This window comes from Gracilinanus agilis, chromosome 3 (assembly GCF_016433145.1).
Source record: "Gracilinanus agilis isolate LMUSP501 chromosome 3, AgileGrace, whole genome shotgun sequence".
Classification (NCBI taxonomy): Eukaryota; Metazoa; Chordata; class Mammalia; order Didelphimorphia; family Didelphidae; genus Gracilinanus; species Gracilinanus agilis.
The window spans coordinates 139,567,916-139,587,812 of record NC_058132.1 but is presented as its reverse complement, the minus strand read 5'-3'; the positions used below and the strand labels follow the sequence as shown (position 1 = coordinate 139,587,812).

The following is a 19,897-nucleotide window of genomic DNA, read 5'->3' as shown; positions in this document are numbered from 1 at the left end:
TATTTTCAGTTAAACATAAAAGCTAGCATAGTGGTTTTAGATAAGTCAGATATATCTTACAGTGTAATTGTATTTCCTAATATGGTATACATACATTTCATAGTAATATTGAGGTCCTTGATTAATCAATGTATATCTGTTTTTAAAAACATTTATATGACTGGCAGTGTGGTATAGGGAAGAGCAGTGGACTGCATACCCTTAGGCAAGTCTCTCTGGACCTAATTTTTTCATTGTAAAATGAAAAAGGTAGGGGCAGCTGGGTAGCTCAGTGGAGTGAGAGCCAGGCCTAGAGACAGGAGGTCCTAGGTTCAAACCTGGCCTCAGCCACTTCCCAGCTGCGTGACCCTGGGCAAGTCACTTGACCCCCATTACCCACCCTTACCAATCTTCCACCTATGAGACAATACACCGAAGTACAAGGGTTAAAAAAAAAAAATGAAAAAGGTAGTTGAATCAAGTATTTTTTTTTTTAACTCTTACTTTCTGTTTTGGAATCAACACTGTGTATTGGCTCCAAGGCAGAAGAGTGAGGCAATGGGGGTCAAGTGACTTGCCCAGAGTCACACAGCTAGGAAGTGTCTGAGGCCAGATTTGAACCTCAGACCTCCCGTCTTTAGGCCTGGCTCTCAATCCACTGAGCTACCCAGCTGGCCCTGAATCAAGTGATTTCTAAAGTTTATTCCAATTCTTTAATTCTATGATTTAGATAAAGATTTTATTAATGTTTCTAGTTTGGAATCCTCAAGAGATGTAAAGAAGATGGTTTGGTAGGAAATCTTGTGAAGGGCTAGTATGCTGGTCTGCCTTCATATAAATTTGAGTTGAATGGTTTTAAAATTATTTAAAATTTCTTTGATTTAACCCAGGAAAATTACATCTTTCGGGGGCACAGATTATAGTCCTCCTATTCATTTGTGATAGGTGATAAAATGTGAAATTTTTTAATTAGCTGTAGTCAAAAAAATATGTCTACCTCTTCATTAATTTTCTGATGATGAGTCTTTCTACACCTAGCTGGGATGATTCTCAAATAACAGATAGTCTAGAATAGAATAGAGTTTTAGGTAGAGGACAGTAATTCATGTGGTTCAGAATATCTTAATACTAGAATGCTAGATGGTTAGGGTCAGGAACAAATTAGTGTAGCTCTGCCATTTCCATGTAAAAAGGGCAGATAACGTTAAGCTCCGGTCTATAACAAAATGATTAGCAAACTAGGCAATTCTGGTGACTAGGGGAATAGGATTATTATATTCATAAGGATCTTGTTTGATAGGAGTCGGACAATGCAAACAATCAGGGGATTAATGCAAATCAAGGAAAGGGTAAAAGTGTAGCTTATGATATATTCAGTGTAGCTTATGATATATTTGTTAGGCAAAATATAGAGACAGAGAAGCACATATACAATGATTGAGGAATGCCAACAGTTTCAAAATCTTATAGTAAGCATTATTGCATTAAGAAATTTACCATAGAGGGGCAGCTAGGTGGCTCAGTGGATTGAGAGGCCAGGCCTAGAGATCCTATGGATAGGAGGTCCTGGGTTTCAAATTTGGCCTCAGATACTTCCTAGCTATGTGACCCTGGGCAAGTCACTTAACTTACATTGCTTAAGCTTTACTGCTCTTCTGTCTTGGAACCAATTCACAGTATTGATTCTGACAAAAGGTAAAGGTTTAAAAAAATTATCACAGGCAAAAATTTGTCATGATTTTCAAGAAAATGATTGAATTATCAACCTGAATCCAAAGTACAAATAAGTACACTTAAATTAAAATCTATGTTGAGAGGGGAGAAATACATAAACTGCCTGATTCAGTTTGTGACCATTGATTTTGCTTTGAGAATGCATTAGTCTGTCACTGTGGGCGATTTTCCTAAGTACTGTATGTGATTCATGGATTCTCCAATGCCTTATTGGATTGTGAATGTTAACCTCAATTCTTGGAAGCTAATCTGATAAAACACAAGTTCTGCCATGCCCCCAAGGATTCTACAAGTTAAGTTTGGGAAAGTTCATCATCAAGGGACTGGGCACCTACCGACTTGCTGATGAATTTTTTTTCTTTCACAGCAGCTTATGAAGACCATCTATGGAAGAACTGCTAAGTTTCTTAAGCTTTAAAAATATTATCAATTCCAAATTCTCTTTCTCTTTCTATCCCCTCCCCAACTCATTGTGTGAGGGGGGGTGAAGGGAATGTAGAGAGGAAGGTTATATGGGAGAAAGGAGAGAGGAAGGTAGAGGAAGGGAAAGGAAGGTAGCATCCCCAGCAGGGGAAAATTGACCAGAGCCCTTTGGGGGCTCAAATAAAAGATCAGAGAGCAACTTAGGGTTAGAATTGCCAGGTTTTATTTAAATTAGGAAAAGGAAAGGTTAGGTAGGGTAAAAGGGTCTCCCAGGTAGAGAGAGTCAGCCAGCCACTAGGGCTCCAGTGAGCAGAGAGCAAAAAGGTACCAAACTTTCTCTTTTATACTTTCTCAGACCCCTCCCACAAAGGAAGTGGGAGGTGTCGGGGGAAGTTGTAGCAGATTACAATAATTTTAAATGCCACAATTGAAAAGCCACAAAATATGATAACCATTATAAATATGAAGTAATAAAAACATTTCCATTTAAAATATGTTTTAAAAAGCAAGAAAAATTAAAAAATATATTCTTTTTTTTAAAACTCTTTAACTCTTCAATGTATTGGCTCCTAGGTGGAAGAGTGGTAAGGGTAGGCAATGGGGGTCAAGTGACTTGCCCAGGGTCACACAGCTGGGAAGTGTCTGAGGCTGGATTTGAACCTAGGACTACCTGTCTCTAGGCGTGACTCTCAATCCACTGAGCTACCCAGCTGTCCCTAAAAAATATTCTTTAATCTGTACAGAGTTCATCAATTCTTTAGAAATGGAGTGCTTTGGAATTGCCATAGGTCATTATATTGATAAAAGAGCTAAACAGTTCATAGTTGATTTTCATGGCAAAATTGCTGTTACTTTACAGAGTGTTCTAGTTCTGCCTACTTTGCATCAGCTCATATAATTCTTCCCAGGTATTTTGAAAAACATCCCTTTTATCATTTCTTACAGCATAATAGTGTTCTATCACAATCATATACCACAATTTGTTCAATCCCCAATTGATGAGTTTCCCAATAATATCTAATTCTTTGTAACAATAAAAAGTTGCTATAAATATTTTTGTACATATGACCTTTCTTCCTTTCTCTTAATCTTTTTGGGATAAATACCTAACGGTATTACTATGTTGAAGTTGATGCAAAATACCGAATTGTTCTCCAGAATGGCTGGATCAGTTCACACCTCCACCAATAATGCATTAGTGTTCTTATTTGTCCACATCCTCACCAGCATTTTGTCATTTTTCTTTTTTATCATGTTAGCCAATCTGATAGGTGTGAGGTAGTACTTCAAGTTGTTTTCAGCATTTTTCTAGTTACTTATTTTGGTACACATGTGAGATATTAGTCTTTCCTCAGTTTCTACCAGACTGCCTTTCAGTTTTCCAAGCAGTTTCTTTTGAATAATGAGTTCTTGCCCCTTCCAATGATCAACCACTCTCTTTCTTATCCAATACCGTATTGTTTTGATAATTACTGCTTTTTTTAGTTTAGTTTGAGATTTGTTACTGCTAAGCCTAATTTCTTCACCTTTTTCCTGTTGATTTCCTTGATATTCTTGATCTTTTGTTTTTCCAGATTAATTTTGTTGTTATTTCTAGCTCTTTAAAACAGTTCTTTGGCAGTTTGATTGGCATGACGCTAAATAAGTAAAATAATTTAGGAAGTATTGTCATTTTTTATGATATTTTCTTGGCCTACTCATGAGCAATATTTGTTAAAATTTGTCTTTGTATGAGAAGTATTTTGTAATTGTGTTCATATAATTCCTATATGCATGTGTCTTTTGCAATTTCTCTCTCTTCCTGCTGGGTTTTGTTGTTGTGGTTGCAGTCTTCATGTGTGACTGTATTTCCCTATCAGATGCCTTGAGTTCAAAGATAATGCAGTCAAGCCCTTGTTTTTATTTAAGGATTAATAAAGAATAACTGATTTCTTAGAGAGTTACTTGATAGAGACAAAGGGAAAGCAATTTGTCAGAAAAATCAGCTAATTCAAAATATTCATTCAATCTTCCTTATCAACACTTTCCTTACAATAGCTTCTATGATCTTGCTCAATGACACGTGTAAAACCCCATGGAATTGTGTGTTGGCTATGGGAGGGGGATGGAAGTAGGGGAGGGAAAGAACATGAATCATGTAACCATGGAAAATTTTTCTTAATCAATAATGAATAAATAAATGAAACAATAGCTCCTATGAGGCTACTAATACAAATATTATCCTCATTTTGCAGACCAGGAAACTTTATGTGTATTTTGTACTTAGCTGTATATATGATTTTCCATGGTGCTTCCTCCTCCCCTTCCCCTGCCAAGTAGAAAGGTGATACTTTCCCTACCCTTCTTAAGGCCTGGTTTGGTTTTATCTTTGTTACTACAAGTATAACATCTTTTGGATTGGAATGAAGGAAATGTCAAAGTTGTAACTCTTATTTTCATAAAATGCTACAGAAACATTGCAGCACCTTACTACAATGAATTCCCTCAAATTTTTAAGCAACTTGGCTACCACTACATTGAATCTTGTCTCTACTTATCTAAGCTGGAACAACTTGAGTTGTACTCTCTGCATGGTTTGTAAAAGATACCTGTGAAGGCTTGCAGTTTCTTCTTTGCCCCAAAAGCCATAAGGGTGTATTTGGAAGGAGAAACTCAAGATTTCAAAGAACAATCTTTCAGAATTTTGACGACCTAATAAACTGACAAGAAAAAAAAAGAAAAAAAGCTTTTACCACAGTCTTTTTTGTAGAAAACTCTTTTAAGTATATTCAAACTTATAGAATCAGTTTATGAATATACTGTTATAACATGGATTTTGCTGTTTTATAAATCAGTGATCCAATCTAGAAAATGTAAGAGATCCCACTTGGTTCAACAGCAGATGCTGACATAATTTTATCGGTGGAAATGATATTAAAGAAGAAGCATTACCATCAGCTTTCCTGTTGCACTCTAAGGATCATGATACATTTCCATTTTACTTGTAGCTGAAATCTTCCATGTGTGTTCTCTTCTCCACTAGAATAAACTGGAGATCAGGGAATATCTGTCCTGTATCATCTAGTCTAAATCTGACCTTTTTTAGAAGAGGAACTGAAGCCCAGAGAGAATAAGTGACTCACAGGTCATATAGGTAATAAATTGCAGAGATGGTTAGGTTCATTGGCTCTGAATTTACCACATTTTCTACTGTACCATGTTGCCTCTCTAAAGAGATCTTCCCTTTGTAGGTTATTATAAGTCAAGGCATCTTCATTCCTTTTTTCCCCCAATATTAAAACAAAATTTTCAGATATCTGTAGAAACAGTTGTCTTTTGACATTTTAGAATCTCCCTTTCTGTTGCCCTTTGTTGAGTGTAATTTTTATTGCATTATGGTCTGTAATGTTTTATTATCTATTTTCTCCTGTAACTCATATAGCTTTTCCTCTAGGAATATTCATGCTATGCCATTTGGTATATGTGTGTTTAATATTGATATCGTTTCATTGTCTGTGGCACCTTTTTCATGCTGTAATTTCCTTCCTTATCTTTTTTTAATCTTTTTTTTTTAAACCCTTAACTCTTCTGTGTATTGGCTCCTAGGTGGAAGAGTGGTAAGGGTGGGCAATGGGGGTCAAGTGACTTGCCCAGGGTCACACAGCTGGGAAGTGTCTGAGGCTGGATTTGAACCTAGGACCTCCTGTCTCTAGGCCTGAGGAGCTACCAAGCTGCCCCCCCTTCCTTATCTTTTGATTAAATCAATTTTTATTTTCACTTTGTCTGAGATCAGGATTGCTACCCCTGCTTTTTTTTTTTCACTTTAGCTGAGGCATAGTAGATTCTTCTTCAGCCACTTACTTTTAATCTATGTATATCTACTTATTTTAAATACGTTATGTGTAGATAGCATATTGTGGGGTTCTGGTTTTTTAATCTTCTTTGCTATCTTTTTCCATTTTATGGGTGAATTCATCCCATTCACCTTCAAAGTTATGATTACTAATTGTGTGTTTACCTCCACCATATTTTCCCTGATTGTCTCTTCTCTCTCTCCTTTAAGCCTTTCCCTCTTCCTAGAATTTTTTTGACTGTCTCTTCCAGTTCACCCTCCTTTTTTTCCATCCTCTCTCCCTTATTCTCCCAACTCTCCTACTTCCCTGTAGAGTAAGGCTGGTTTCTATAGTTGGCTGAGTATAAAAGTTATTCTCATTGCACTGGGAGCAATTTCTGATGAAGGTAAAGTTCAGGCATAGCCTCCTACCCCCACCCCAATCCTCTTCTCCAATGTATTTGCTTCTTATGCACCTTTCAATGAGAGGTAGTTTGTACCTTTCTACCTCTCCTTTTCTCTTCTCACATTTTCTCCTTTCCCATCCCTTTTTTTTTTTTCGGTGTGTGTGTGTGTGTGTGTGTGTGTGTGTGTGTGTGTGTGTGTGTAATAGAATCATTGTATTTAACTTCCTTTCTATCTATACTCCTTTTCATTGCTCTGATAGTGATACAGTTCTTAAGTATCTTGGGTACTTTAGGTATCTTCCTTACTTTAAGTACCTCAAGTATCATAGATATTTAATTATGTAAATTATCACCTTCCCAAGTATGAATGCACACAATTGAACTTTATTAAAACTCTTAAGTTTTCACTTTACCTTTTTACGTTTTTCTTGAGTGTCAGATTAGCTTATCAGATTTTCTTTTCAACTCCAGTTTTTTAATCAGGAAAATTTTAAATTCCTGTTTCATTGAAGGTCCATTTTTTTACCTGGAGAATTATGATCAGTTTTGATTGAGTATATAATCCTAGTTTATAATCCTAAATCCTTTGCCTTTTGGAATATCATGTTCCATGCCTTCTAGTCCTTTAATTTAGAAGCTGCTAGGTCCTGTGTAATCCACACTGTGGCTCCATAATATTTTTTAATTATTTCCTTCTGGCTGCTTGTAGTACTTTTCCTTGGCCTAGGAGTTCTGGCTATTGGCTATAATAGTCCTGAGGGATTTTATTTGGGGTTTTCTTTCAAGAAGTGTTTGGTGATTCTTTCAATTTCTATTTTCCCATTTTGTTCAAGTATATCAGGGCAGTTTTCCCTAATGATTTTTTGCAATATGGTGTCCAGGCTCTCTTTATTTTATTTATTTATCTGTTCATCTGTTTATTTATTTGTTTATTTATTTGTTTGTTTTTTTTTTGTTGCTTTCGTGTATTCTGATAATTCTTAGAGTATCTCTCCTGGATCTGTTTTTCTCATTGTTTTTCCAGTGAGGTATTTAATTTTTTTTTCATTTTGCCTTATTATTTCCTGATCTCTAATGGTTTTATTTGCTTCTGTTTGTCTAATTCTAATTTTTAGGTAGTTATTTTCTTTCTTGAGTTTTTCTGTTTTCTTTTCCATTTGGCCAATCCCTACCATTTAAAAAGTTATTTTCTTCAAAAAAATTTTTGGAGGGACCTCCATTTCCATTTGGTCCATTTTATTCCTTCCCTAAGGAATTTTCTTCAATGTATTTTTTGTGTTTCCCTTTATTTCTGACCTATTTTAGTTTTTAGGGATTTGATTTCTTCAATGCATTTCTTACTCTACCCCTCAGCTGTTGAGTTTTTTCTGTTAATTCTTTTATTATTTTTTTAAACTTCTTTTCAAGTTCTTCCAGGGGTTATTTTGGGGTTTGACACTCTTCAGACTTTCCATTGAGCCTTCAAATGTTTCCTTTTTGACATTGTTTTCCTTTTCTGGGTTTGTATTTTGGTCTTTCCTATCACTAAAGTAACTTTTTAAGTTCAAGGCTTTTTTTTTGTCTTTTGCTCATTTTTCTTGTTATGTTTTGTTTTTTCTTTTCCCTTTATCTTACCTATCAGCTGAGATACTTCTTTGTTCCTGTGGTAGAGGACATACTACTCCATGCTTACAGAGTGCCATTCTCTTGTACGTAGGGTAGTCCTAAGTATCTCTGCTTTTCATGGTGTTTGTCAAGGAGATGGCCCCATTGGCTTGCTTTGGGGAAAGTTTGCAGCTGTTTTGTCCAGTTTTATTCAGCATCTTGTGCTACCAGTTTCCCCTGGTTTGTTTGTTTGTTTGTTTGTTTGTTTTTTATGGACTTGACCATCCCCTGCTCTGCTGCTTTCCTGCCCCAGCCAAGTGGCTTGGGGCTGGTTAGGTCCCCTGCTCTGGGTTCTGCTACCTCCAGCCCTCTGCTGCCATTTAGGAGTGTGAAGTTTCCTGCAGTTCAACTTGTCCCCCTCTCTGCTCCCTAGTGGACTCAGGCATCCTCTGCCACAAGGAAATATGGATTTTTCTGCCTTCTCTGCCCTGGCTGATCCTGGGCTTCTACCTATTCTGCAGCTTCATTGCCTCTGGCAGAGTCAAGGGGGGTTGGGATGCACCAAGTTCTGCTGGTTCTCATAGATATATGTTACCTGGGCTACTATCTCTTCTTACCCCAGTGAGACAGGTCCCTACAGTTTTTTGTTTTGTTTTGAGGGTGTGTGTGTGTGTGTGTGTGTGTGTGTGTGTGTGTGTGTTGGACTCTCCTTTACTCTGCCATCTTAGCACCAACATGCAACCTTTCATTCCTTTTTAATCTAATGCATTACACCTTCCACTTAGCTCTTCATTTAGAATTAGTTTTTCCTCTTATTAAAAAATGTATTTTGAAGCATCTGTTCATTTTGCTCTAGTTTTTGTTTACTGTATGTAGTGTGCTAGTTTTTTCAGAAAAGATTATTTTCTAAATGTGAGGTTTATAGCTCCATTGTTTCGCTTCTAAATTAATCACCAATAGTCATGTTTTGGAGAGTTAATTTATTATATGTAGATAGTCAAAATACATTTTGTTAAATGACTAGAAATATAAGACATGACCAAGACTCATTCATATCAGCAGCATACATTCTGTTTGTATAAAAGTAACTTTAAAAATTCCAGTTTCCTTAAATATTTATGCACAAAAAGCATATACATATATATATATACATGAAGTTTCTATTATATGATCAAAGATGTACTAGAAAGATCAAGCTTCTGGTTCAAGATTCTTATGGACTGAGAAATCGGGAATAGCTAACATCTAATCTGTGCCAAAGCATTGTTGTAAAGTCTAATCATTTTAGTGCCTTTGTATTTTTTCATGGCTGATTCAAACTGATAAGTTGTCCTCTCACTATCTCATATGCATTATTCCATCCCCCCATCAATCATGAAATAAATTTTCTATTTTAATTTTGAAATAATGCTGCCTGAACTTTGTTTGGAGTTGCTGGGTCTGATAATTGGACAACCTAGTTATGGCTTTTTCAGTATCATTGTCTTTGTCTGATTTGGAAAATTATAGAACTGATTTGGAATTTTACCTTTTTTTAAAAATTTCTGTTTTACATCATTTTTCTGGCTAACTTGTACTTCTAGTCAGCCACAATTGGTGGGAAGGGTGAAGAAAGAAGACCCAGCCTTGCTTTCCCACAGGTACTGACCCTGTCCCTTTTGTTTTGCTTCTTTTCTTCTCTAGTAGGGCTGGATCTTCAGGTACAACTCATTACTCACCTTTGAGTTTCCATTTTCTTTTCTGGGAATGTCCCCATTTAAGTGGTACTTTGTCCTTCCTTTTCCATGCAAATAATACTCTGTAACTTGTCATTGAAAGAGAATGGTAAATAAAAAAGCATAAATCCCTTTCTCATTCAACTTACAAATTTGAGGACAATGAGATACAATTTCTTCTTTAAAAAAGCAGCAACTTCCATAATATTGACTGGTTTGTCCACTTCTGGTTACTCCCTAGTCAGAAATCCCAATAGGGGTATGTGGCTTTTCTTGGGCATCATCAAGTACTACCAGACTTTAGCTTTATTTTTCCTTTATGGGTTTCAGCCCAAGCCAAGCCTTTTTAAATCTCCAAGCCCTGAAAGCAAATACTTTTTGACATCTTGGCTCCTCTCCTCCTTCCCTCAGTGTCAAGGCGAAGGATAAAAAAAGTAAAAGTGGATATTCCTTCTCTAGGTGGCTGATTAATCTCTTCTAATTCTAATGGCTTGCGTAGATGACATAAGACCTTAAGGAGAAAATGTTATAAGGATTTTAAAGTGCTTAATAGATAATAGGTGGTTCATGTTCTTCACTAATCCCTATGGGAGAGAAGGAATCCTTATCAGATCAGTGAATCAGCCAACATAGGAATTCAGGTATCTTTTTTGTTACCTAACCTTATTATAGGAGATGAATTAGTGTAGTTGCCAAGAGATGAATTTTTTCCCCTTTTCCCAGCCTTTATTTTGCCAATTTGAAAATCTTGTCTTAGAGTCTTTCTCCATAAGCCTACATCTTCATTCTAAATTTTCTTTTATGAATGACTATACAAAATCTGATACAAAGTAACATAAATATTTTAGCTTCTGTACATAAATACTGCTATTGATAATGACATTCATCATTGTAAATCTAATATGTGACCCTGAGTCTAACAGCCAGCACTCACTAAACCCAACAGTCATTAGATCAAGCTAAAGACCGTTAGCTCCCTTTGAACCACATACAGAAGCTGGCACCATCCTGGCCTGGTATCCCCAGGAGTCTGTGCATAGGAAAGGCAGATCAGGGAGGGTTGTTAAGGTCAACCACATAGACAGGAATCAGCTAAATGGGACAAATGTCACAAGGAAAATTTCTTGAGATGAGAATGATCGATAGTAACATTTCCAAGGGATGTCTTTTATCTCCTTTTCCTTTCCCTTCCCTTCCCTTCCCAGAATTTTTAAAAAAAGTTATTCCATTATTTTTTCTACTCTTTCATTCTACATGTTCCAAATCTAAGGTTTATTAGATTAGGGGAGGCAGCCCATGATGTGGATGTTATGGTATTTTCCCAGACTCTACCACACAAACATACTTCTTTTGCTTACCCTTTTCTTGCCTTTTCCTTTCTTTTGTCTATCTCTTTTTTCTTCTGCCCTCTCCTCCTGTTGTATGCCATTCCTATATTTTAAGTACTTCTGGTACCCAGGAGAAATGTTTAGCTTGCTGTTGGCCCTCAGAGCTATAAAAATGCTGCTTAATTCTTGGTTTCAGTGCTGCTAGGTAACAAGAGAAAAGACAGTGACCTAGAACTTAGAGAGCCTTAGAACAAGAACCAAAAATACGTAATGCTCTCCTAGAAAGTAAGAAAATAGAATTTAGAGTTGATGAGACCTAATAGGTCATCTAGTCCAACTCATTCATTTTATAGGCCAGGAAATCAAGATTTAGAAGCTAAGTAACTTTTCCAAGGTAACCCAGTTAAGAGATGGGTCCAGATCCCCTGACTCCAAGTCAGTGTTCTATACCACACTATCTTTCTTGATTTCTTTTAGTGGACAATCAAGATTTTTTCCTTGATTATCCAAATTAGCCAGATGTTAGATTCCCAGGAGCCTAAGAGGATAGGGTTATGCCATTGGTCCAGAAATAATTTAGGTCATTTACTAGGTATCTGGAGGCTTTACTGAGAATGCCTCTGTTCATGTAGGATCACATTCTATTTTTTTGTTAGTTTTAAAAATAAAAAGTGGCTTCTGTGGAAAAGAAAAGGGGTTAAAACATAAATGTAATACACTGGAGAAAGCTAATTTATATCTCAAATATGCATTTGTTTCTTGAAATACTGCTTTATGCTAAAGTTTTATACTGGTGGGTTGGAGTACAAGACCACTGAATTGTAGTCTGGAGGAGGAGAGCAGCATGAGATCTTCCTTTCCAGCTCTGAGTTGTCATATGTAAATCTGCGATTGACTTCGTTGATATGACCACAGCTGGAATGACAGAAATTAGGCCTGGTCCTATCAGAAAGGCCCGATTCCTTGCTTCTGCTGGTCACTTTTAAGCTACAAGAAGAAAATTAAAGAAAGTTTGTTTTGTTCTCTCCTTTTCCTGAAAATGAACATGGCGCTTATGTGCATGTGCTATTCAGTCCATTTATTTACTTCCCATTTAATTTTGCTCTACTTCACAGTCATGTAATACTTCCTAAACTCAGTTTGGTGACAATTAGATCACAAGAGGAACTATTTGTGTGGATAGATCAGGGCAAATCCACCAATCATCAGTGGGGAAGCAAAGGCATATATACACTTTTTGTGAGTGGGTCAGTAATCCTTGTTTCATATTGAATGACATGATTACTCCTGTTACCATAGTATAGTAGCACATTTTCAGAGTTGGAAAGGCTCTAAAAGACATCAAGTTTGACCTCTACCTTAATCTCTTCTATATTGTACTCAAGTAGTTTATCCAGCCCTCCTTTTGTCTTTCAAACATGTTTCTCCCTCCTGCACTCCCAGAACTTTTGAAGATATAAGAAAAGAATTTTTTCTCTCACTGATTTGTAAAAGTTAAGAATAGTTTTGTTGTATGGGTTTGCCTGTAATGCTTTGCTAGCATAATTAAATTATTTTATTTTTAGTGATTTGCCTGGTCTGTGAGTAGATTCTACACTACGTGGAAGCTCAAGCCTCAGATATATTTCCCTTCCCCAACATTAAGCCTTCCCCATGGCAAAGGGAAGCATTGTAGAAGATGAAAATTGATGAGACTTTGTATTACCCTCTTCTCCTGGGCATTCCCAATCCTGTAAGTATAGCCTTAGCAGGTTAGGACTCTGAATAATCTTAGAGCGGAGGAGTGAGGTCTCAGATACTGAAGAAAACAATTTCTGCTCTGATTGACACATTATATAAACCAAATTTGTTGGTCAGTCGTTTTCAATCACGTCTTGACTTTTTATGACCCCTTTTGAGTTTTTCTTGCTGTAATATTTAAAATTATGATGCTGTTTATTAAATCAAAGTAGTAGTAGTAGTAGTAGTAGTAGTAGTAGTAGTAGTAGTAGTAGTAAAGAGAAGGAAAGGTAGGGGAGAGGTAGAGGTATACTTCACTTTCTAATCTATGGTCACTATTTATGGACCTCTAGCTGCAACCCAGCAAGGGTCCATTCTGCTCTCCATGCTCCCACCAAAGACCTCAGCTTCCTGCAGGATCTCCCTTTATAAGCTCTTTTCTCCACCCACTAATTCTCACATGTCACATCTCAGGAACCAACCACAGTTTCTTCATTTGCCTGGGCTGCCCAAGTGGCAGTGCCTGTGGAATCAGTTTCCTGTCTCTTTGGTTCCTTAACTTCCTTTGTCTGAAGGCTTGTCTACACCTGAATTTATTCAGTGGTCTTTGACCTCAAGGACAGTGAGAGATGATGTTTAAAAAAAGGTGACACTAAAGAGAGAGAAATTTGCTTCCGACAATGGCAAAGATACTGTAACGATTTGCCATTTCATTCCCCAGCTCGTTTTATAGATAAGGAAAATGAGGCAAACAGGGTTTAGTGACTTGCTCAGAGTTACACATCTAATAAATGTCTGAGGGCAGATCTGAACTTGGGTCTTCCTGACTCTAGCCCCGGCACTCTATCTTCTGTGCCATCTACCCAAATGTACCCAATATAACCAAATATCTAATATAGAAAACTATTTTTCTTCCTCCCTCACTGTATTAATTAAAATATTCAGGCTGATATTTCTGCCTGAAGCAGTAAGCAAATTATGTTCAACCATTACCCATGTGATAGTCCTGTTATATCCTGATTGGCAGAGGTCTAATGCACTGATGAAATTTTTGGAATCAGTATAATAGATGCTATAGGCTGGATGGTTTCCTTAGACAATTAAGTGCAGTAGTTATTGGCCACTATTTATCCTAAAAGTATTTCAGCAATGGAAAAAAGTTTTATGGAACTTAGTTCTCTTTTATCCCTACTCATTCATTGTCAAGTTAATTTCTGTCTGTCCATTATCTTCATTGACTCAACATTACATAATTTAAAATAGTAATATTAATATTTAGCTGTTAAATAGGGTCAGTGAGAAAAAGCCAGTCCCTTCCAGTATCTGTCTGTCCAGGGAAGGGAAGGGACATCACCATGATTTGTCTTTCATGGAACCAGTTCCCTTTCCTTAGGTCAGGAATGCAGCCAGGGAAGCTGAGGTGAGCGGGCTGATGAGAGGCCATGGATGTGTTCAGACAAGAAGTGTCAAGGATGATAGGATAGATAGGTGTCTATTTGTTTTGACAGATTCATTGTGGTAATGGTGAAAAAAAAGCAGAAGAATCAAACACTTGGCTGCCAGAAAGTAGAAGGAATAAATGATCTTTATTTCATAGGGGTCACTCTCTGTATGACTGACCTTAATGAGCAAGAAGAATCATCTCAACATAGAGAGAAAGAGTGTTCAGCCACTTTCTGCTTATCAAGCCCTTATCAAGGCATGAGGAGAATGGGAGGGACCTTTTTTCATTGGAAAGAATTTTCATTTTATTTTCCATTTCTGTGGAACCAAGCTGTTCCTGGCTGGTGAACCATGACCATAAGGACTCAACACTGGAAGGGACCTTATTTAATTCCTTTACCCAAAGGCCTAGGAAAATGTTTTTCTGAAACATACTAGTATAATGTAATTTTCTATATGTTCCTGAGGAAGACTCTGAGAGTAGCCAACCCTCCAGTATCCTCCTTTATAAATAATTACTCCTCCTTGCTCTGTTTCCCCATTCCTCACTCTGTGTCCCACATTCCTTACCCAAACATCAAAGTGGACTTAGGTTTGCTCTCTGCCCAAGTGAAGCGCTTCAGCTCTTGAGGTGGCAACACCATGCCGCTATCTGCCTGGTAATCCTACAGAAAGAAGAATAGAATTAGGCATTGTGATAACAACCACAAAATGACACGACCTCATTGGTTTATATTTGACCCATCCTGCATTTGAAACCGTTCCAGGATTACTATCCTCTATCAACTTTCCTTGTGGCTATGTGTCCCCTACCTTGGCCTCAATTATATAGACATGCCTGTTAATCAGGGTTTTGGTTTTTTTTCACACAAATGATTTTAAATATTGAAAATGAATCCGAGAAACATTTTAGAAGGGACAAAACACTAACAACTGGAGGAATCAGGAGATTTCTTTTCTCTGGGGGATCTGAGCCTTAAGGGAAAGAAGAGGATTAAGAAATGGGATAGAAGTAGACGATATAAGACTTAGTAGTGGATTGGATAGAAGACTCAGCAGAGAGCTGAGGAATAAGGAAAAATACGGGTCAAGGATGTCTTCAGGCCAATGGATAAGGTGACTGGAAGGATGGAGACACCATCAACAGAAATACTGAGGTAGGATGGAGAATGGGTTAAAGGATATCATGAGTTCCATTTTGAATATGCCTAAAGGGAGGTGTCTAGTAAGCAGTTGGTTGTGTAGAATTAGAGTTCTGAAGAAAAACTAGGGCTGGATATATAGAATTAGGAAATCATCTTCATAAATATGCCACATAAGCTTATGGGAACTGATGTGTTTCCTCCAGAGGGGGTTAGAAAAAGAAGAGGTCCAGAAAAGAGGTGGGGTGGTTATTCAGTCATTTTTAATAGCATCCAACTCTTTGTGATCCATTTGAATTTTTTTTTTTTGGCAAAGATTAGACTGGTTTGCCATTTCTTTTTCCAGCTCATTTTATAGATGAGGAGACTGGGAGGCAAACAGGGTTAAATAACTTGCTTAGAGTCACAGAACTAGTTAAATGGCTGAGGCCAGATTTGAACTCGGAAAGATGAGTCATTGTGACTCCAGTTCCAACACTCTATCCATTGTGCCAACTAGCTGCCCCGATAGAGGCAAATAACTGAAAGGAGGCAGCGAGGTGATTCAGTGGATAGGGAGCCAGGCCTGAAGATTAGAGATCCTGGGTTCAAAAATGTGCTACTGTGGACAAATCACTTAACTCCCATTACCTACTCTTCTGCCTTGGAACCAATGTTGGTTCTAAGGTGGTAGGTAATGGTTCTTAAAAAAAATGACTGAGAAAGAGCCATGAGATAGGAAGAACAAGAAAGCAGTTATCATGGAGCCTAGGTAGGAGAAAATATTTGGGATGATGGAAATACTGGCAGTATAAAAAGTTTCAGTGGTCAAAGAGAATGAGGAATGAGGAAAAAAAGATCAGATTTAGCAGGTGAAATCATTGATAACCTTGCATGTAATAGTTTTAGTGGATGATTTTAGGAATTTGGCAGTAAAATGAAGATGAGATATCTTATGGGGAAAACCAGAGAAGTTAACTTAAATATTATATGTGGGTTCAGAAGGGGTGAGTAGGAGACAGGAATGGACAGAAGGGGGGACCAAACAAGTTAGGGAAACTGGGTTTACTGTTAAGGAAAAGACTATTGACAGAAGTGACAGGCCCTAACTACAGATACAAGATGATGGTTTGAAGGAATGGCAGGTCAAATGAAGGACTTTTAATGAAAAATTGTCCCGAACGACAATGGATGTTTTCCCATCTTTTGCCTGAAATCATGTTCCATGTTCCCTTTTCGAGATGCTCTTTAAATAATAATAAAAAGAAAATTACAAAATAAAAGTTTGTGTAAGCCCATCCTTCATCCTTACCCATTTCCATTTATGGTGCCTCCATCTTTCCAATCACACAGATTCAAAACCTGAGAATGATATTTAACTGACCTTCTCCCTCATCTTCCAGTTGCCAAGTTTCATTGCTCCTAACCACCCTCCACCCCCGAATATGTCTTGCATCCATGCCCTTCCCTCCACTCACTTGGACAGTATTGTACCCTCATTTAGGGCCTCATCACCTATTACCTACAATCATCTAACTAGTTTCTTTAGATTTCTCCTCCTCCAATTTATCCTTCAGATGGTGCCAAATTCATATTCCAAAAATACCAATCTAGCTATGTTGCATTATGCCTCTCCATATCTTCAATGGTTCTTTATCGCCTTCAGGTTAAAATACAAACTCCTCTGTCTGATATTTTAAGTTTTCCACAAATCTGAGGCCCACTTACTTTCCCTATCATATTGAATAGTATTCCCCTTCATGCATTTTTCCATTCCAGTCAAACTAGTCTAGTATGTATTCCCTGAACATGATATTCACCATAGTCTGCTTTTGTGTCTCTTCAAAAATGATAGCCCAGCTTAGGAAGGTACAACTGCCTTCTATGTGCCTTATAGAATCCCCAGCTTCGTCCCTGAATGTATGACATAAGCACTATCTTTTACATAAGGCCTTTCCTAATCCCCTCAGCAGTTAGCATGCTCGCCTTCTTAAAATAATTTAAAAAATATTTTGTATTTCTTTTATTCTATAGTCCCTTGATGATAATAATATAAATAGCTAACAATAACAATATTAGCTAGCATTTGTAAGGCATTTGAAGCTTTGAAAATCACCTTACAGATATTTAATTTGATTCTCACAATGACCCTGGGAGGTAGGAACTATTATTATGTTCATTTTATAGATGAGGAAACTGAGGTACAGAGGGATTAAGTGTCTTGTCCAAGGTCAGTCATTCAGCTAGCAAGACTCTCTGTGGCTAGAGTGGAACCCAAGTCTTCCTGATTCCAATTCCAGAGCTCCAGCCACTGAACTACCTGGCTTTCTTTAGGGAGGATATAAATTCCTTTAGAGACTATTTCATTTTTGTCTTTATATCCCCAGAACCTAGCACTGTACCTTACATAGGAGGTATCTGATAAATGTTTAAAAGTCACTTCTTATCTCTTGACCTCCATTTCATCCTATATAAATGTAAAGAGTAGAGCAGACATTTTCTAAGGTTGCTTCTAGTTCTAAGTGGCATTGAATGGATTAGAAATGATTTAATTTTAACCCAAAGACTCATTTTAGGGAATTTTCTGACTGCTTTGACTATGTTCTAGCAAATGTCTCTTTCTTGTCTCTCATAATTTCTCACAGTTTTTTGTTGGGTCCAATGTACTATATACTTCATCAATTATTTGTCCTTTGCCCCATTGTCCTTTCATCCTTCTCTTGCCGAACCTCAGTTTTGCAGTTAATATTATTGTAGAGTATTCTCCCCCACTCCTATTCACAAGCTGCTGCACAAAGCTGGAGGAAATCTCACAACTGTACTGAGTACATGATAAATTCATCTAATCCAGTCTCAGCTGGGCCTCCATTGCAACAAGGTAGTATTTTTATTTCTCCTAAATTGATTCCCTACATCACCCCCCACACACACACACAGAAGCTACTCCAGACTTTCTCCTCCCTTCCATCTCTTCTCTTCATTCAATTTTCTCAGCCAAAGACCTTGCCCCTTACTATGCTGAAAAAAAAAATGGAAGTCATTTGATGTGAACTTCTTCTTCCGCCACTCTTTTCATCTCAAAACTCATTGGCACCATCTCCTCATCTCTCCTCCTTTCTCTCAGCCTCTGATAAAGAGGTGACCCTTCTTCTTGCCAAGGTGAGTACCTCTCCATGCACATCTGATCCCTTCCTGTCCCCTCCCATCTATTCCAACAGATTGCAACCTTATTATTCTCTTCTCAAATCAAATATCCTTCATCCATAAAAAGATGCCTTCACTAGACCCTAATCTCCCCTCAAGCTGTTGTACTATGGATGACTCCTACTTCTCAGCAAACCTAATCAAGTTAGGTAGAGCCATTACATACGCTTTCTCTCTTCTGACACCCTTTCCTATCAACCCTTCTTCAAACGCAGGATGACTTCCAACATCATTCAACTGAAGTGGCTCTCTACAAAGTCACCAATTATCTCTTAATTACAGAATCTGATAGTTTCCCCACAAGAGTAAAGGGACAAAGATTCAGGGACAAAACCAACGTTATGAACCTGGGAGAACGGAATCATGAAGTCCTCAATATAAATGGGGAAGTTTGGAAGAAAGCGAGGGGCTGGGAGGGAGAGATAGAGTTCTGTTTTGAAAATGTTGAGCTTGAGATATTTATGAGATATCTAGTTGGAGATATCTGATATAAAGCTGTTGGCGTGGGACTGGAAATCAGTAGACTAGACCTGGGGGTCATCTGCAGAGAAATTCGTAGACCCTCAATACAGTTTGGTGAGTAGCTAGTGCTTCTGCATTACTTACCTCAAACACTGTGGTGGTCTTTGGGGAAAGCTCTTCAAAGGTCTTTACTCTCTGTGGGTGTGTGAATTTGAAAGCATTTACATATCTGTTCAAACAGCAGAGAAAAAAAAGTCAAGGTTGGGAAAAGGTATGCAGCTTTGGTTGGCAGAGACATCACTAGGGACTGATAACACTCTCCCCAGATGCTGAAATCTTAATGACTTCTAGTAGAGTTAAAATTCTGACCTCTTAAGCCAAATATTGCCCAAAGATCCCTCTACGGAAGTCCCTCCCTCCTGAAATGCTCTCACAATGCACTCTCTTTGGTCATCCTCCACAGTCAGTAAGCCCACAAACCTAGGAGTTGATGGTCACTTCACTGACAGAAGCAGCATGAAAAAATGAGAGGTCGTAGGATGCAGGAAAAAGAACTTTGGGTTTTTCGTGCATTGCCTATTTCAAAAGGTTGCTGTAAGGATAAAGTAGGATAATATTTTCAAAGTGCTTTTTAACTACAAGTTCAGATTACTTTGAAACTCCTCGTATGACTTTTCTCATCTTTAAAATGGGAATACTAATATCTAAACTTCTATATCACAGGGTTGTTGTGAAATCCAAGTGAGGCGAGGCATATAAAACACCTTGCAAACATCAAAGTGTTATGTGAATGCTGTTATTAATAAGGATTATTATTAGTTATTCTTTTCAAGGAGCAAAAGAACTTCAATGTCAATGCTTTGTTTTACAGATGAAAGAACCATATCACAAAGCAGTGAAATGATTTGCCCAGAAATTGTGGGTTGGTATCCAGCCATGTGTATTCCCATACTTCTCTCTGGTAACC

The 19,897-nt window shown here is 37.6% G+C and overlaps 1 protein-coding gene across 1 annotated transcript in view; it reads right to left on the bottom strand.

Annotated features, from left to right (window-relative positions):
• Nucleotides 1-8,903: 8,903 nt before the first annotated feature.
• The window catches only part of FLT1 (fms related receptor tyrosine kinase 1), a 205,990-nt gene continuing 194,996 nt past the window's right edge, over nucleotides 8,904-19,897 (bottom strand). Inside the window, exons 29-31 of the mRNA XM_044668966.1 lie at nucleotides 19,075-19,159; nucleotides 14,714-14,808; nucleotides 8,904-11,968 (exon numbers count right to left, since the gene is read on the bottom strand). Of these exons, the coding sequence (XP_044524901.1) occupies nucleotides 11,767-11,968; nucleotides 14,714-14,808; nucleotides 19,075-19,159 (382 nt within the window). The 3' untranslated portion in view covers nucleotides 8,904-11,766. The remainder of the gene's footprint in view (nucleotides 11,969-14,713; nucleotides 14,809-19,074; nucleotides 19,160-19,897) is intronic.